The 16,025-nt window shown below is 48.1% G+C and overlaps 1 protein-coding gene across 1 annotated transcript in view; it reads left to right on the forward strand.

The window, feature by feature from the left end:
• The window catches only part of KCNQ3 (potassium voltage-gated channel subfamily Q member 3), a 295,260-nt gene that overhangs the window by 245,736 nt on the left and 33,499 nt on the right, over positions 1 to 16,025 (forward strand). Inside the window, exons 5-9 of the mRNA XM_046025609.1 lie at positions 3,102 to 3,257; positions 4,749 to 4,859; positions 6,196 to 6,291; positions 7,620 to 7,714; positions 14,954 to 14,980. Coding sequence (XP_045881565.1) covers positions 3,102 to 3,257; positions 4,749 to 4,859; positions 6,196 to 6,291; positions 7,620 to 7,714; positions 14,954 to 14,980 — 485 coding nt within the window. The remainder of the gene's footprint in view (positions 1 to 3,101; positions 3,258 to 4,748; positions 4,860 to 6,195; positions 6,292 to 7,619; positions 7,715 to 14,953; positions 14,981 to 16,025) is intronic.

The raw sequence follows: 16,025 nt of genomic DNA on the forward strand, positions 1-16,025 counted from the left end.
AGAGTTTCAACATTAGGATAAGGCCAGGCTGTGCTACCAGAACAAAGAAACCCCAGAGGCTCTGCAAATTGGCGCAAAAAAAGGTTGATGTCTTCTCACTCACACGGCGGACGTGAGCGAGGTGGCCCTCATCTGTCCTGAAAATGAGGACTGAATCACAGAGGTAGCAGAAAAGGGGCCAGGAGCACCGTGCAGAATAGATTTAAGGAACAGGCAGGAAGTTGCTGCCAACTTTCCTCCACACTGGCTCCACCCCAGCCCCCAGCACCTCAGCTCCCAGCACCCCAGCTCTGGTCAGACTTCAGGGCAGCTCAGGTGTGTACAGGAGTCTGTGGGTATCAGGAAACATCCATGAGCTCTGCCACAGAGCTACTGGCATAAATTGTGTAAAGTCAGAATTACCTCGAATAGCCTTTTAAATGACTGCAAAGCACAGAATTGGGACACATTCTCACTCCTCGTCAATGACCATTATGCTACTTCGTAATAATCCAACACAATCAGGCTTTCTGTGCGGTTATGAACAGACAGCAATTTCCGTAGCTAAGCACCAGATGCAACTTTTGACTCCCATTCAGGGGCCAGAAGGTATGAAAAGACATAGGAATGCTAGAGCCGCACTCAACAAGCCAAGAGGCTGGTGCCCCGATGGCCACGGGGGAAGGACTTACCATTTCACCTTCATCTTCTCCAAGTGTGGGCAGGGCAGACACTCGCTGAAGGGGGTGACCCGCTGGGGTCCTTGTGCCATCTAAACTAATCTCTCTGGGCTGTAAAGTGAATTCATGCAGGTGTGAGTTATGTTGTGGGGGGAGTCAGACCCGAGCAGCGGGCATGCGAAGTGGAGAGACTCAGAGAAAGCCTACTCAGGAAATAGCGAAAGCGTGAAGGAACCAGAGCTGACCTCGATATCAGGACGCAAGGGAAAACTTTTGAAACGGAGGTGACTCCGGTCTCAAGATGACTGCTGCTCTTCCGTTGAGCGCATGGGAAAAGGCAGTGCAGGGACGGAGGCCAATGTGAGCAAAGGCACAGAGGGAGGCAGGAATCAAGCCCGAGATCCTACGGACCCAGAAGGCCAGCTGCCTGGCCGCCGATGGTCAGACAGAGGAAGTACTTTGATACCTACGGACCCAGAAGGCCAGCTGCCTGGCCGCCGATGGTCAGACAGAGGAAGTACTTTGATACGAACTACTTTATTCCCTGGGATGATTTAGCAGGAGCGTCGGGCCTCATCTCCAGACTGTGCTCGCCAATCACCTTGACTTTCTTCCGCCCAGGCTACCATGCTGAACTTTGAAACTGGAGCAGAATGAGAGAAATAGAGTCTTAGGGACTGTCTGGCTCAAGGTGTTTGAAAACCTTGGTGATTTGCGGATCTTTGCCATATCCCTGCACCAGCCTTACTACTCCTTAGCCTTGTTCTCTAAGTCAACTCGCTTTGTGCACTTACACACACGTCCTAATCTATTGTGTGATAATACCCATGAAATAAAAGATTTTATGCTCATTTTAATTTATGCTGGTTTTTTAATATTGTTTAAATCAGGATGTGACTCTTTAACATAAAAACTGCCTGCCTTCCATCAGGAGTACACAGGACATTTTTTTTTTTAAGATTTTATTTATCTATTTGACAGACAGAGATCACAAGTAGGCAGAGAGAGGAAGAAGCAGGACCCTGGGATCATGACCCGAACCGAAGGCAGAGGCTTTAACCCACTGAGCCACCCAGGCACCCCTATATAGGTCATTTTTAAGAACTGTGATCCACTCCCTTCATTTTGAAAATAAAGAAACTAAAGCTGGGAGAGGGCTAATTTGCCCAGTGTCCCAAAGGCAATCAGCAGCAGGGCTGAGTTAACTCTGCCTCGCTAGGCCCCCCTGCTGTCGGTTTTCCAGTAGTGCTTTATCCCGGATCTGCTCAGCCCTGTGTGGAATCAAGTACCCCCAGTCCTGTGCCTCGACTAGGAGGCAGATGCCCATTTCGCCTGCCTTCCTGCCTCCCTGTGAAGCCTCTTGAGCTGTGATGTCAAGGTCACCTGAAGACAGAAATCTTCCTCTCCTCTTTAATTATTGATGTTATTGATGGAAATAAGGACCGTATTATTATCACAAAGACAAGAAGCAACTAGTGTTGGCAAGGATATGGAGAAAAGGAAGCTTCGTGCTCTGCTGGTGGGAATGTAAATTGGTGCAGCCACTGTGGAAAACCGTATGGAGGGTCCTCAAAAAATTGAAACCAAAATAAAATGAAATAAAAACTTGAAACCAGAAATGCCATATGATCTAATAATTCCACTACTGGGTATTTATGCAAAGAAAACAAAAATTCTGATTTAAAAAAGATACATGCACCCCTATGTTTATGGCAGCATTATTTATTGAAGAAAAAAGCCAAGATATGGAGACCAACTAAATGCCTATCAGTAGATAAATGAATAAGGAAAATGTGGTGTACATACACAGAGGAATATTACACAGCCATAAAAAGGATGAGATCCTGCCATTCGTGAGAACATGGATGGGCATAGAGGATATCAGGCTAAGTGAAATCTGTCAGACAGAAAGACAAATACCATATGATTTCACTCATAAGTGGCATGTAAAAACAACAACAACCAACACATGAATAAACAAACAAAAAGCAGAAACAGACCGAGAAATACAGAGAACAAGCCAATGCTTGCCAGAGGGAAGGGGATGGAGAGTTGGACAAAATGGTAAAGGGGAGTGGGAGATACAGGTTTCCAGTTGTAGAATGAATACGTTATGGAAATAGAAGACACAGCAGAAAGTATACAGCCTGTGTTGTGGCATTGTATGGGGACAATGGGAGCTAGACTTGCGGAGAGCACAGGAACATGTATAAACTTGTTGAATCCCTGAAACTCATGTAATTCTCCTGAGTTTCTATTCTCAAATTTAAAAAAAGAAAAGGAAGGAGGAAAGTCTCAGAGGTAAGGCTCAGGGAAGGTAATTAACTTGCCCACAGTCACGGAGCTAGTAAAATGGGACCCCAGCCCTGGTGTGTCTGCCTCCAGCATCCATCCAAAGACTGCCCAGTGACCGCTTCCCTTGTCCACTGCTTTCTCTCCAAGGAGCTCATCACCGCCTGGTATATTGGGTTCCTGACGCTCATCCTTTCTTCATTTCTTGTCTACCTGGTTGAGAAAGATGTGCCGGAGGTTGATGCCCAAGGAGAAGAGATGAAGGAGGAATTTGAGACCTATGCAGATGCCCTTTGGTGGGGCCTGGTGAGTTGCCATCTTGAAGGTCCCCCATAGGGACTGACAGAGAGAGGTAGAGGGCATGGCGTGGGAGGGCTCCAGTGGGCAGGTGCATGTGCAGGCACAGGCCAGAGCTCCCTCTGCAGAGAATGCACCGGAATGGGCTCTACCTTAGTGCTTACAAGAAGTCAGGGCTGGGAATAGTCTGGGCCATCATCACTCGGGGCCCTTACTTCATTAGTGGTGGCTTGTTATCAGCTAAGCCATGCATGTGCAGACAGATACAGTAGCAGAAGAATACAATTGCACTCAGACCTTCAAACACACCTGGAGACCCACAGCTCATACCCACAGGGACACATGGTACTAAAGCTAGCTTTTTTTTTTTTTTTCGAGAGAGAGAGAGAGAGAGCATGAGTGGAAAGGAGCAGAGGGAGAAGGAGAGATAGATCCTTTTTTTTTCTTCAAGATTTTATATTTTTATATATATATTCTATATATAATATATATATATTTGATGGACAGCTAGAGAAAGAGGACAGTATGGCAGGTCAGAGGGAGAGAGAGAAGCAGGCTCTCTGCTGAGTAGAGAGCCCCACATGGGGCTTGATCCGAGGACCTTGGAATCATGACCCGAGCCAAAAGCAGATGCTTCACTGACTGAGCCACATGGGCACCCTGGAGAGACCGAATCCTTAAGCAGACTCCCTGCTGAGCACAGAGCCAGATAGGAGGCTCCATCTCACCACACTCAGATCATGACCTGAGCTGAAATCAAAAGTCTGATGCGTAACCGACTGAACCTCCCAGGTGCCCAAAGCCAGCATTTTTTGGAAAGCTTACTTTGCTCTGCAGCATTGCTCTAAACTCCTTACTAACATATTTTAAATTCAAACAACTCCTATTTAAAGAGTTGTTTTAAGCCCCTTTTTAAGACTGGGAAACTGAGGCAAGAAGTGGTTAAGTAAGTAATTAATCCAAGAAAGATCTCTGTGTCAGTTGATGGTTGACCTGGGATCTGAACTCAGGCAGTTGGGCTCCAGGGAGCACACACGGGACTGATCTGCTGTCCTGTCCCGTGCATTCATGTGCACACAGTAACCTACAGTTGTAAACACACCAAGGACTATACAACACGCATCAGCACAGACACATGCCCAGATGTGAGACGCGCACACATGCCTACAACACATATAAGTGCCCTCACTCATCCGCGTGCACACATTGGGAAAGAGCGAGACACAAAATCACACGTGTGTGGATATACGCAGAACGCACATGCCCATGTTTGCAATTATGGAAGCATTTGTCGGCTGATTGACTCTAGGTAGGAAAGCCTTCACTAAGAAACAGGCGTGGTTGCAAGGTGCCCATGTAATTACGGGGCACCTGGTACCTTTCCTCCCATGGGAGACACACCCCCAAGCAGTATGAAAGGCTTACAGGTAGAGCTTGGCTGATGTGTGCCTGACTTCCGTTGCCCTGCAAAGGCCCACGTCTGACCTCTTCTCTCTCTAGATCACACTGGCCACCATCGGCTATGGAGACAAGACACCCAAAACATGGGAAGGCCGCCTCATTGCGGCCACCTTCTCCTTAATCGGTGTCTCCTTTTTCGCCCTTCCAGCAGTAAGTACTTCAGCCTTCTCCCTAGTGTGACTGGTGGGACCTGTCCCCATCCCCTGGCCCCAGCTGCCCCTTTCAGACTGTCCTACAGGTTGGGCTCCTCCAAATCCCAGTCTCAAGGCTGCCTTCTTTAAACGGACTTAGCTGCCCCCCTCCTCTGGGCATAACTCTCTAAAGGCACTTCTGACCCCGTGCTGCATGCCCCTCACCCCCCACCCCTAGACTGTGAGCTCCTTGGTGGCTGGGATTATGTCGTCCAACCACGTCTCCCCAGCACCTTGCAAATGGCAGGTCCTTTGTCTACAGGCCCTCCCTTCCCTTGTCCTGCTGTTTCATTTACTGACTTATGTAAAAAAAAATGCATGTCCCTCAAGAGTGAGTATTTGACCCATGATAGAATAACCCCCCCCCCAACACAGCCCAGTGCCTGTAAGTATAATGCAACAGTCACAGGAAACACTTATTAGACTTACTGTGTGCTGGACTCAGGCCAAATGCTTTACCTGCATCATCTCATTTAACTTCATTTAATGACAACGTGGGGAGTTTGGTGAGTTTTTGTCACCATAGTCCAGATGAGAAAACCAAGGTTCAGTTAGGTCAGTCAGGTTTCCAGGGTTGCAACATAATTGGGTTGCGGGCTCGGGCTCTTAATCATGAAGCTGGAAGGAACCTTCTTATGGAACAAGCCTGCTTCCACCCCCTTCAGCTCCCAGAGCCTTAGTGATATCCTTCCTCCACGGTTGCCTACCTTGTCTGTGTTTCCTAAGCTCGCTGACCTTGGGCATGTGGCCTTTGTGAATCTCAGTGTCTTCATCTGGAACAGGTCGGGGGCTATGGGGGTGCGGCATGGTCTCGAATCTTTCTCCCAACTTGAGAAGGGAGTGCTTCTATCCACGTGCAAATCTGACCTGGAAATCAAAAGAGGTGACAATTCTGGGAAATTCCAGTAAAAGCCTTAAGTGACCTTTTAAACAGCTAAAATACTTTTTACATTCCATGAGCATTTACCAGGCATCTGTTCTGTGTCATACTTCTTAACAAATGGCTCTGATACATTGTTTCACTTTTTGCTTAACGAAATTCTGAGGAAGGTAGTATTAGCCCAGTTCCCTGTGGAGGAGTTGAGGTGTAGTAGATAAGAGGCTTGCCCAGGCTCTCCCCTCTGGAAAGGGACAGAGTCAGGAACTGAAGCCAGGCCTTCCTGACATCAAGGCTCCACGTAACCCAGCCATCTACTCTCTAGAAGAGCAGAAAAAAGTCTTTGTGGCCCTGGGAGTGGAGGTGGGGCACCCAGAGAGGCCAGCAGGGCTGACCGAGGCCTGACTTCTTCCTCTAGGGCATCCTGGGGTCGGGACTGGCCCTCAAGGTACAGGAGCAACACCGGCAGAAGCACTTTGAGAAAAGAAGGAAGCCGGCTGCTGAACTCATTCAGGTCTGTCTGCCTGGGGAGGAACGGGATTGGGACCAAGCTCCTGTGCATCTGCATTTGTCGGGGGGCGGGGAGGGGGGCTGTGGGTACTTGTACGGCGGTGGGCATGCCTGGGGCTAGGCATGGGACCCGGGACCACGCTTGCTTGCAGATGGCTATGGGTGTTCCTGTGGTGATATTTTGACCTGTCCTCGTGGCATGAGCGTGACGATCCCAACGCTCGTCCATCCAGATTCTAAGTGAGAAAGAGACACAGGACTCCAAAAGGGACCAAACAAGCCATTGGCTATTTTACAAACAGTGTTGGAGTGGAGAATTTAGCTTGCCCTGAGTCCACATGAGGCTTCTCCTCCTTCCCCTTCCCACCTCCATCCTGACCTAGGGACCCACAAGGAAGAGCCAAGTTAGAGTCCATGTGCTCAGCCAATCGGCTACAAGGAGACGTGGCCCCTCACATATGCCAAGGATGGAGAATCCATAAGTCAAGAGAGAAGGAGACACCTTACATGTGCTCAGTTTTGGACAGTTGGCCCCTTCGTCCTGCCCATTAGACAATCGTGCACCAGTGGGTGTCGGACAACCAACAGCTCCATCACTCCCACACTGTGGGCTGGAGATGGGGAGGATAGTGAGAGCTGGGGAGAAAGGCAGAAGTGTTCCTGTTCATGGTTTTGTGGGTACAGAGAAGAGGAGGGTGGGGTACCCTGACTACGGCTGCAAGACCCAAGGTATGTGTGACCACCCACCGTGAACTTGCATCCAGTGTCCTGAGGGTCTCTGTGGGTCTGTGGGTCTGACACTGCATGGTACATGATATTCTCTTATATAATCTAGTGTGATGGCCAGACTCCATCCCTAAGGGTCTGCTCCATTATCCCCCAAGCCCCAGACCGTCACAGTAGTCCTGAAGTTTTAGTACATTAGAATCGAGACTTCGTCTCCGGGGTCATCTCTTGCAACTAATGTGGCACAAAAGACAGTGTTTCTCCCCCTAGCTGTTTAAGAAGTGTCAGGGAAACTTGCAGCAAGAGTCACCCCTGCTCCTTCTGGGGATTTTACACCCAGCACCCTCTTCTCCTTCCGCAGCATTGCTCCGCACCCCCGCCCCACAGTATAAGTCAGGGCTCCAAGATGATGGATGGAAGAAGGATTCCTTCCACAGGATCTACATAATGCCAGGAAGCCTGCCTTCTCTGCCTGTCACCTCAATGCATATTTAAGCTCTTAGAGGAGTCAGGGGCTCCTCTAAGGGAGGAGGGGCTGCGGGATTCCATGGGGGTTGAGTGATGCAGGGCGATCTGGTGATCCCAGCCCCTCTTCTCTCCCCCCAGGCTGCCTGGAGGTATTATGCTACCAACCCCAACAGGATTGATCTTGTGGCGACATGGAGGTTCTATGAATCAGTCGTCTCTTTTCCGTTCTTCAGGCAAGTGGCGACCTGTCTGAGTGCTCTGGGGGTGACTGTCAGTCCCTCCTGTGGGTCTGTGTTTGTGCCTGTGGCTTCATAGTTTCTTGGAGAACAGGGCATGGTTCCTGGTGTATGCCGCCTATTAGAATCACTGGGAGCTTAAATAATCCCAAAGCCCAGGCCACACCCCCAGTTAATTAAGTCAGATCCCCCGAGAGTGGGGGCCAGGCATCTGTACCATTTGAAGCTCCCCAGGTGACCCCACCAAAGTTGCCAGCTAGACAGTGTGGAGTGGCTGACAAGTGCGGGTCCGATCATTTGAGCAGGGCCAGTGTCTGAGGAAGTGGGGAGTGGGCCTCGCAAGTAGTCCTGCATGCTCCCCCCACATGGCCATGGCCTGTACCCACGGGTTTTTCCAGATACTGGGAACAGGCAGGCCCAAGAGGCAATGGGAGGAATCCTCCAATGACCCAGAGATGTTGTTTTGTGTTCTTAGAGGTGGGAGATTAAATTAAAGGTCTCAGGGGCACCTGGGTGGCTCAGTTAAGCATCTGAGTCTTGATTTCAGCTCAGGTCTTGATCCCAGGGTCCTAGGCTCAAGTCCCACACTGGGCTCCGTGCTCATCGGTGAGTCTGCTTCTCTCTCTGTCCCTCTCCTGGCTCGTGCTCTCTCTCTCAAATAAATAAATTAAATATACATAAATAATTTAATTAATTAATTAATTAAGTGCCTCAGGAAATAATAGAAACCTCTGCCCATGGCCAGCCCCTGTGACAAGGAAGAAGGAAGTTCATACTCCCTGGATATCCAGTACGTCTGAGGGATCCAAGCTCATACTTTGTTCACTCTTCACAGGCATCCGGCAAGGAAGGCCAGAGGCTCTCAGACGCTAAGGTGCATTAAATTAGCTGGGTGCTGTGGAAGTGCGGGTCGTGAGCTGCCTTCAGCCACTTCAGGGGCGCAGGCTGAGTAAATCCTCTTGGACAGACGCCCCGGGCTAGTCTGACAGGGTGAGACAGGCTGAGAGTTCGGGTCACCTGACTCCTCTCATAGCAGGGCGAGCTGGGGTTCAGAAACTTCAGACATTCTGGCCAATGTCTGCCACATCAAGAGGCCCCCAAAGCCTGTGGCTGTTTTACTGCTTGGACTATTAAGACAGACCAAGCCTCAAGCCTCTCTGGGTGTTTATTTGTTCTTTCATTTATTATTTTATTTTGTTATGTTAGTCATCATACAGTATGTTGTTAGTTTTTGATGTAGTGGTCCACGATTCCTTGTTTGTGTATAACACCCAATGCTCCATGCAATACGTTCTGTTTGTTTTTAGATTTTATTTATTTATTTGAGAGAGAGGGTGAGAGAGAGAGAGAGAGAGCGCGCGCACGCAGGAGCAGGGGCAGAGGGAGAGGGAGGAGAAGGCTCCCCGCTGAGCCTCACTTAGCACTCGATCGGAGGACCTTGAGATCATGACCTGAGCCAAAGGCAGATGCTTAACCAACTGAGTCACCCAGGCGCCCCCTCTCTAGGTTTTAGATCCTGCGATCGTGAGCTGGGATTTACAGGGTGTGGATGAAATGAGGAACCACCCGACCTCTTGGGTTGGGAGGAAGAGTAGAGGGACACTCAGCCTCACATCTGGAGCTGGGCCCGGCTCTGAAGCATGTTTCTTCCACACCCCTTTGGTCTCGTGGACCACAGAGTGACCCAACGCGAGCCAAGTGGCCCCTGCATCCACAGCCCACGCTCCCACTCACTTATCAAGGGACCTACGCCCAGTCCCTTCACCCCCATCACCAGATTGTGACACAGGTTTAAGGAGAGTCAAGATATCTGGGTTCCACTGGCTCATTTCCCTGCGCTAAACTTCGAGGAGATGACCGAGACAGAGAGAATAAAATCCGCAGCCTGACCACGACGACGGAGCCCTGAGAGCTCGAGCGCCTGCCTGCCCCTCCCATCTCACTCCCGCAGAGCTGCTGGTGCGAGGTGCTGGTGCGAGGTGCTGCTGCTTACTCAGCCCATCCCATCCGCCAACCACAGGTGGCAGGTGAAGGAATTTGCCCTTGATCCCGAGGGCAAGGAGAAGCTGTCTGAGCCCGAGTGTGACACAATCAGATCCGTGTTTCAGGACGATGACGGGAAGGGTTTGGAGGTGGATAGGAAAGGTTCAAGATTCTAGGCAGGGAGATCAGCTAGCAAAGGCCTGCAGCATTCAGGGTGAGAGCAAGCCAGGGTGTAGACCAAGGGAGAAGCTTGAGAAGGGCGGTACAGGGAGGGAATAAGTGAGGAGGGGGGATGTCAGGGAGTTATGACTGGCAGAGGACTTAGGGAGAGAGAAGAATCAAGGCTTCCGCGAAGGAGTGATGGAGTTTGGGTTTATGGACCGTGTCTGCTCACCTGCAGTTAGGTTCATTGCCTCAGAAGATGGTCTCTTTGGTTCACTTTTATTCTAAAGTTCCATTTGTGTCATCATCATTTCTGGTTGGGGATGACATCTGTCTTCTTTTGGGTTGCAAGAGTCTTTGAAAGGGAAGGGGGCCTCCCTTGAAGAGGACAGAATGACCTTGGACTCAGAGGCAAGGACAGGTGCAACCCCTCTGAGCGCAGAACCAAAATGATTTCCATTTGCTATGCAGCCCAAGGTCTTGGCAAGAGGCCCATTCTTTTGGGATGATTTATTATAAATATGGCATTGTCCTGGTTGTCAGGGACTTGGAGGGATACATTGTACTGCAGACAGCTGCTGTGATATAGGAATGGCTTTTAAGCTGAGAATCAATCTCTTCCTTCCTTTCTTTCTTTCTTTCTTCCTTCCTTCCTTCCTTCCTTTCGTCCTTTCTTCAAGGACAAAAATATCAAGTCACTTAACAACCATTCTGAAACAACACAGTCCCTTGGGAAAAGAATGTCCCTGAATTCCAACCCACTCTATATGTTTCATGGCAAAGCTGTCCTCACCTGCCTCCTATAGGTTTTTTGTTTATGCTTTTCTAAAAAAATTAATAATTGTGCTTGTCTATAAATAAAAATTAATTGATAAAAATTATTAATTAATTAAAATTATTAATTAATAAAAATTATTAATTAATAAAAATTAGTAAAATAAGAACTTTATTACATTTCACTTACTCTAAAAATTACTTTTGAAAGTGAACAATTCAGTGGTTTTTTATTATATTCACACAATAGGGCCTTGATCACCACTATCTAATTCTAGAACATTTTATTGCCCCAGAAAGAAGCATTGTCCCCATTAGAAGTTATTCTTGGCTCCCCCTTTTCTCCAACCCCTGCAACCTCGAATCTGTCTTCTGTCTCTATTCTGTCTATTCTGGACTTTTCATATAAAAATGAAATCTTACCATATGTGGTCATTTAGTCATGGTTTCTTTTCCTTAGCATGTGTTTTAGGTTTCATCCGGCTTGTCCTGTGTATCAGAACTTGATTCCTTTTAATGATTGAGTAATCTATTACAGATGCCCCGTTTTGTTTATCCATTCAGCAGGTGATACACATCTGGGGATCTCCACTTTCTGGGCTATTATGCTAATGTCCACATTGTACGGATGCAACTTTTCAATTTTCTTGGGTTTATACCTAGGGGTAGAATGGGTAACTCTGTTTAGCTTTTTGAGGAAGTGCCAGACTCATTTTCCACGGTGGTGGCATCATCTGACATTCCTCCCAAAGACTTTGCAGGATGAAGGTGCATAGTCCATCCTGAAGAAGGGTGCCATGTCAGGGTTTCCAGCTCCGTGCAGTCCTTCGTGACTTCTCAAGGATATACATGTTTAGGATAATGGTGATGGATGACGGTGATGGATATCTTTTTTTTCTTTTGCTACTACTTAAAATTATAAACTCAGTGTTTCTGAACTGTAAAGAAATTCAGAGAGTTTTAAGTCCAAACTCAGCTTAATAGAAGAAGGAACGGAAGTGTCCTGGAGTTCAGGAACTTTCTCAAGACCACACATCATGTTGGGGATGGTTGAGACCCAGCCCAGATCTTCCGATTTCTTAACAGTGAAGACTGTGTACACTTAGGACAAAGAGGCATTGGGAGTCTGAGAAGGTACAGGAAGAACCTTAGAGGTTGGTAGATTGTACGTTCTTACATGCAAACACTTAAATGCAAAACATTTAAGACCACCTGTTGCTTTCCATCAACAGGGAATGTGCATGCCACTTGGTTCCTTAAATGTTGTGGTAGAATTATCTAAGGTACATCTATATTGTCTGATATGGTACCACTGGCCATTTGTGGCTTTTGAGTATCTGACTTTTACTAGTGCCACTGAGGAATTACATTTTAGATTTTATTTAACTTTAAATTAGTTATATGTGACTAGTGGCTACCATATTGAACAAACATTAGATATTAGAACTAAAATGGAGGCAAGACTTAGGCCCAAGAGATAGAAGTTACTTGATTAAGGCGACCCAGTTTATTTTTTGTTTAACCAGAACTTGTTCCTTCTCTGACAAGCATCAAGATAGTTGGAGGGCTCTGCAATAAGAGAAGGGGATGTATGTAGCTATCCTTCCCCATGGCCAAGTAACATGGATCTGCTTTCATAGTTGCTCATTTCATCTTTCGAATGCTCTGGAAGAGAAGAAGGGGTAACTTCATTTTCATAACCCAGATATTATCAGTGAGGAATCAGAGCATCAGTGAGATGGATTAGCTTGCCTAATGTCACCCCTGTAGTAAGTGGTGGAACAAAGATGAGAACCCAGGTCTTATGCTAAAGCCCAGTGTAACTTAGGGAAGAAAAAGTTTTGGGGGGGAGAAAACTGGGTGAAATTAAGATGAGGGAAGGGTTACTAGGATAATCATACCCACTTCGGAAGATTCTTGTCATGAAGGTCAAATTGAACACAATGCATGGAAGCACCTGTCACAGTACCTGGCCCAGAGAAGGTGTTCAGTCTCTGCTGTCTGGGCTGGAAGGAAGTATTGGTGTTCTAGCAGAAAAGAAAGACACTAAGCACCCAAATATAGTCATGGGAAACCACTGTCAGTGAGTGACAACAGGACTAAAACACTCTGTCTAGAATGTCGTTAAAATCTTTTATTTACTTATCCCATTCATTCATCAAGTGTTTACTGACCCTCTCTTATGTGCAAGGCACTGTGTTTGGCACTGGGGGCATAACAACAAACAGAAAGGGGTCAGCTCTGCTTATCTTGTGACAAGGTTGATGGAGACACAGAAGGGAAGTGCCCACTGGATGTTTATCCCTTGGATTTTGTTGGAGCTTTGCCTGGAGCAATCTCAGTGGAGCGATGAGCATAGAAACCAGCTTGCAAGGACCAGAGAGTGACGTGGAGATGAGCACATGGAGACAGCAAGTGCAGGTCCCAGCTGGAGTGAAATGTGGGGCCAGGGCTCTTGCCTTGACTGAAAGAGTCTAGTGGAGAGGGATGGACGTGAATACAGTGGGGAGGGGAGGGACTGGAGGAGAGAGCAGGGCGGGAGGATGGGTTCTGAAGCACGAGTGGAGGATTGATGTCAGGGTCACGGACCCTGCATCCGTGTGAACAGAAGGGAAGCAGAGTGGGCAGGGCCAAGTGTTTGAGGTTGCTGACTTGGTGGGGGGACACAGGGAAGCTCTGTCTCTGTGAGAAATGAGTCAGGGTCATAGCCTGGGAGGGAGAGGAGAGGTGGGAAGTGTAATAATAGAGAAGGCATGGAATCCTTGTCTTGGAGAGTAAGAAAGGAAATGGAGGGTGGGCTCTATCTCCTTAACTCTTCTCCCCATGGTGCCCCTGTACGGGTCCTGCCCTCCACCCACCCCTAACTTTCCCCTCTCCTCTCAGTGCTCTCCCTACTTCCAGAGTCAGACACCCAGAGAATTCTAGAAAGGCAAAGCATTTTCTGTACACATGCTCCAGGTAGAGGGATGGGCCCAGAGGATGTGTGACCCATTCAGGGCCACCTGGGATTAGAGAGGGAGCTGACCCATGAGCTGGAGACCCTTGGCTGGTCCCTCTGCTTCTCTACCATGATGCCTCTTATTTGCTCCCCATTTCTTCCCCATTTGCTCCCGGATCCCAGGGATAAGCCACTTATTCATGCAGCATCTATCGTGCATTTCCCATGTGCCAGGGTATGGGATGTTCAGATTTCAGAGTTGAAAACAACAGAGGCTCTGCTCCAAGCAGCTCATAGACTACCATGGGATTGTACAATGGTGGGATCAGAATCCAGTCCCATGTGTGAAGAGTTTAGCTCAGCCTAGACCCTGGAAATTTGGATAAGAAATTTCGGTGGGGGCGCGCCTGAGTGGCTCAGTGGTTTAAGCCTCTGCCTTTGGCTCAGGTCATGATCTCAGGGTCCTGGGATCAAGCCCGCATCAGGCTCCCTGCTCAGTGGGGAACCTGCTTCCCCCCACCCCCGCCTGCTGCTCTGCCTGCTTGCGATCTCTCTCTCTCTCTCTCTGTCAAATAAATCAAATCTTTAAAAAAGAAAAAAAAAGAAATTTCAGGAGGGTTCAGCTGGAACTTGTTTCAGCTGGAACTTAAAGGATGAACAATACAGTTCCAGGCAGAGCCTGGGCAAAGGTTCAGTATCTGGAATGTGTGCATACCACTCGTGGTTAGAAGGGTGGACTCTGGAGCCAGAGCACCTGGGTTCAAATCCTGACTTTGCTACTTCCTAACTGTGAGACCTTGAGCAATGTTCTTTACCTCTCTGTCTCAGTTTTGTCATCATAAAAATGGGAATGATAATGCTCCTTCCCTCATAGAGTTGTTATGAGGGTTAAGTGAGTTAATCCATCAAAAGAACCAAAAATAATATCTGCCTAATAATTATTGCTCAGTAAATATTAGCGAAGATGGGGATGATGTCGATGACGATGACATGGTGACAGGGTGATGGGGGGTGTGGTGCTAAGTGACGCAATTCCTGGTTTTCTGGTCTGTCCCCACCGCTAAACAAATCCCTTGAGCCCCACATGAGGCCTGGGCCAGAGAAGGTGCTTAGCAACCATTCTCTGGGTGAGTAAATGAATGAATGGGCGGGAGGAACCCTGAGAGCTTAGGGCCAAGCCTTTGTGGCGGGACCTGGGGTCTGGCTGGAGAAAGTCAGCTCATTCATTGGGTCCCCTGCAAACTCACCATCTCACATAAGAGCACCACTGTGCGCCTTCACCTTCCTCAAGGGATGCTTTGGGGCCGATTGTGGGGAGAAGCGAAGCTGTTCATGCAATTTATGCCTTCTCTATATTTTTCTTTCTCATCCCCTCTTAGGAAAGACCAGCTGGAAGCAGCAGCCAGGTACGTTTCTGATCATGAATTCACTTCTTCTCACCATGATGGACAGAGGGGCCAGTCCCGTATGGTGTAGGGACCCTGGGCAGTATGGTGGTCATGAGCTCAAGTTTAGGGCTCATTGCTGTTGCTGACCACTGTATTCTTCTGCTATTTTCATGTTAATTTACTCAAGGACAGCTCAATTGTGATCACAGCTACAGCCACTCAGCGAGCAGAACCACCAGGAATTCTGTGCCTGGAGTTCTTACTATGTTGTCTCACTTGGTCCTCAAAACCACAGTGTAAGACCATCCTTAGTACCCTCATTTCTGGATTGACATTGAGGCTCAGGAGTTATCCCCCTTATGTCCCACAGCTATCGAGTGACAAGACCAATATTCCAACTCAGGTCTGAATATGAAGACCACGTTGTTTCCATGTTATATTGCTTCCTTTGCTTCTCGGGTTCACAGATGCCTCCTCGAAAAGTGAATCATGGGGGTCATTCATGATCCCCAGGAAACCCCAGCTGACTGGGTTGCTGTAGGGGCAGGGTGGACTTCTGGATTCTGGGCACTTCTGTGTCCCTCCCTTCTTTCTCCCTCTCAATAAGATGTCACCACATCAGGGACACTCTGGCCCCTGCTCAAGATTGTAAAGAAATGCCTTCTCTCACCCACATCAGGTTATTTATAGATTTATAACTATAAATATGGATGTACTTTAATCTCTTACTTTGAGAAACTACTTGTGAGACCTTGTCATCTGTCTCCTGGACACTAGGCTGAACTGCTGCCTTTCTAGAGATGATAGAATTTGAGTGGAGGGGGTGGCAGGACCCAAGGCCACATTATAAGGGAACCACTTAAAGACAGTGACCTTTGGGAAACTGGGTCAAATCTTCTTGCATGGGGTCCATGATGCCCTATCCCATCTGGAATCCCTCTTGGAAGAAACATAGACACACCAGTTAACTCATACGTATAGAAGCTCAGTTCAGACTTCCTGCTTCCCTTTTGTGTGTCCTCAAACAGATGGAGTGTTTCTTGCCTCGACCCAGTTTGGACTT

This window comes from Meles meles, chromosome 1, assembly GCF_922984935.1.
Source record: "Meles meles chromosome 1, mMelMel3.1 paternal haplotype, whole genome shotgun sequence".
In the NCBI taxonomy this organism is placed as follows: domain Eukaryota; kingdom Metazoa; phylum Chordata; class Mammalia; order Carnivora; family Mustelidae; genus Meles; species Meles meles.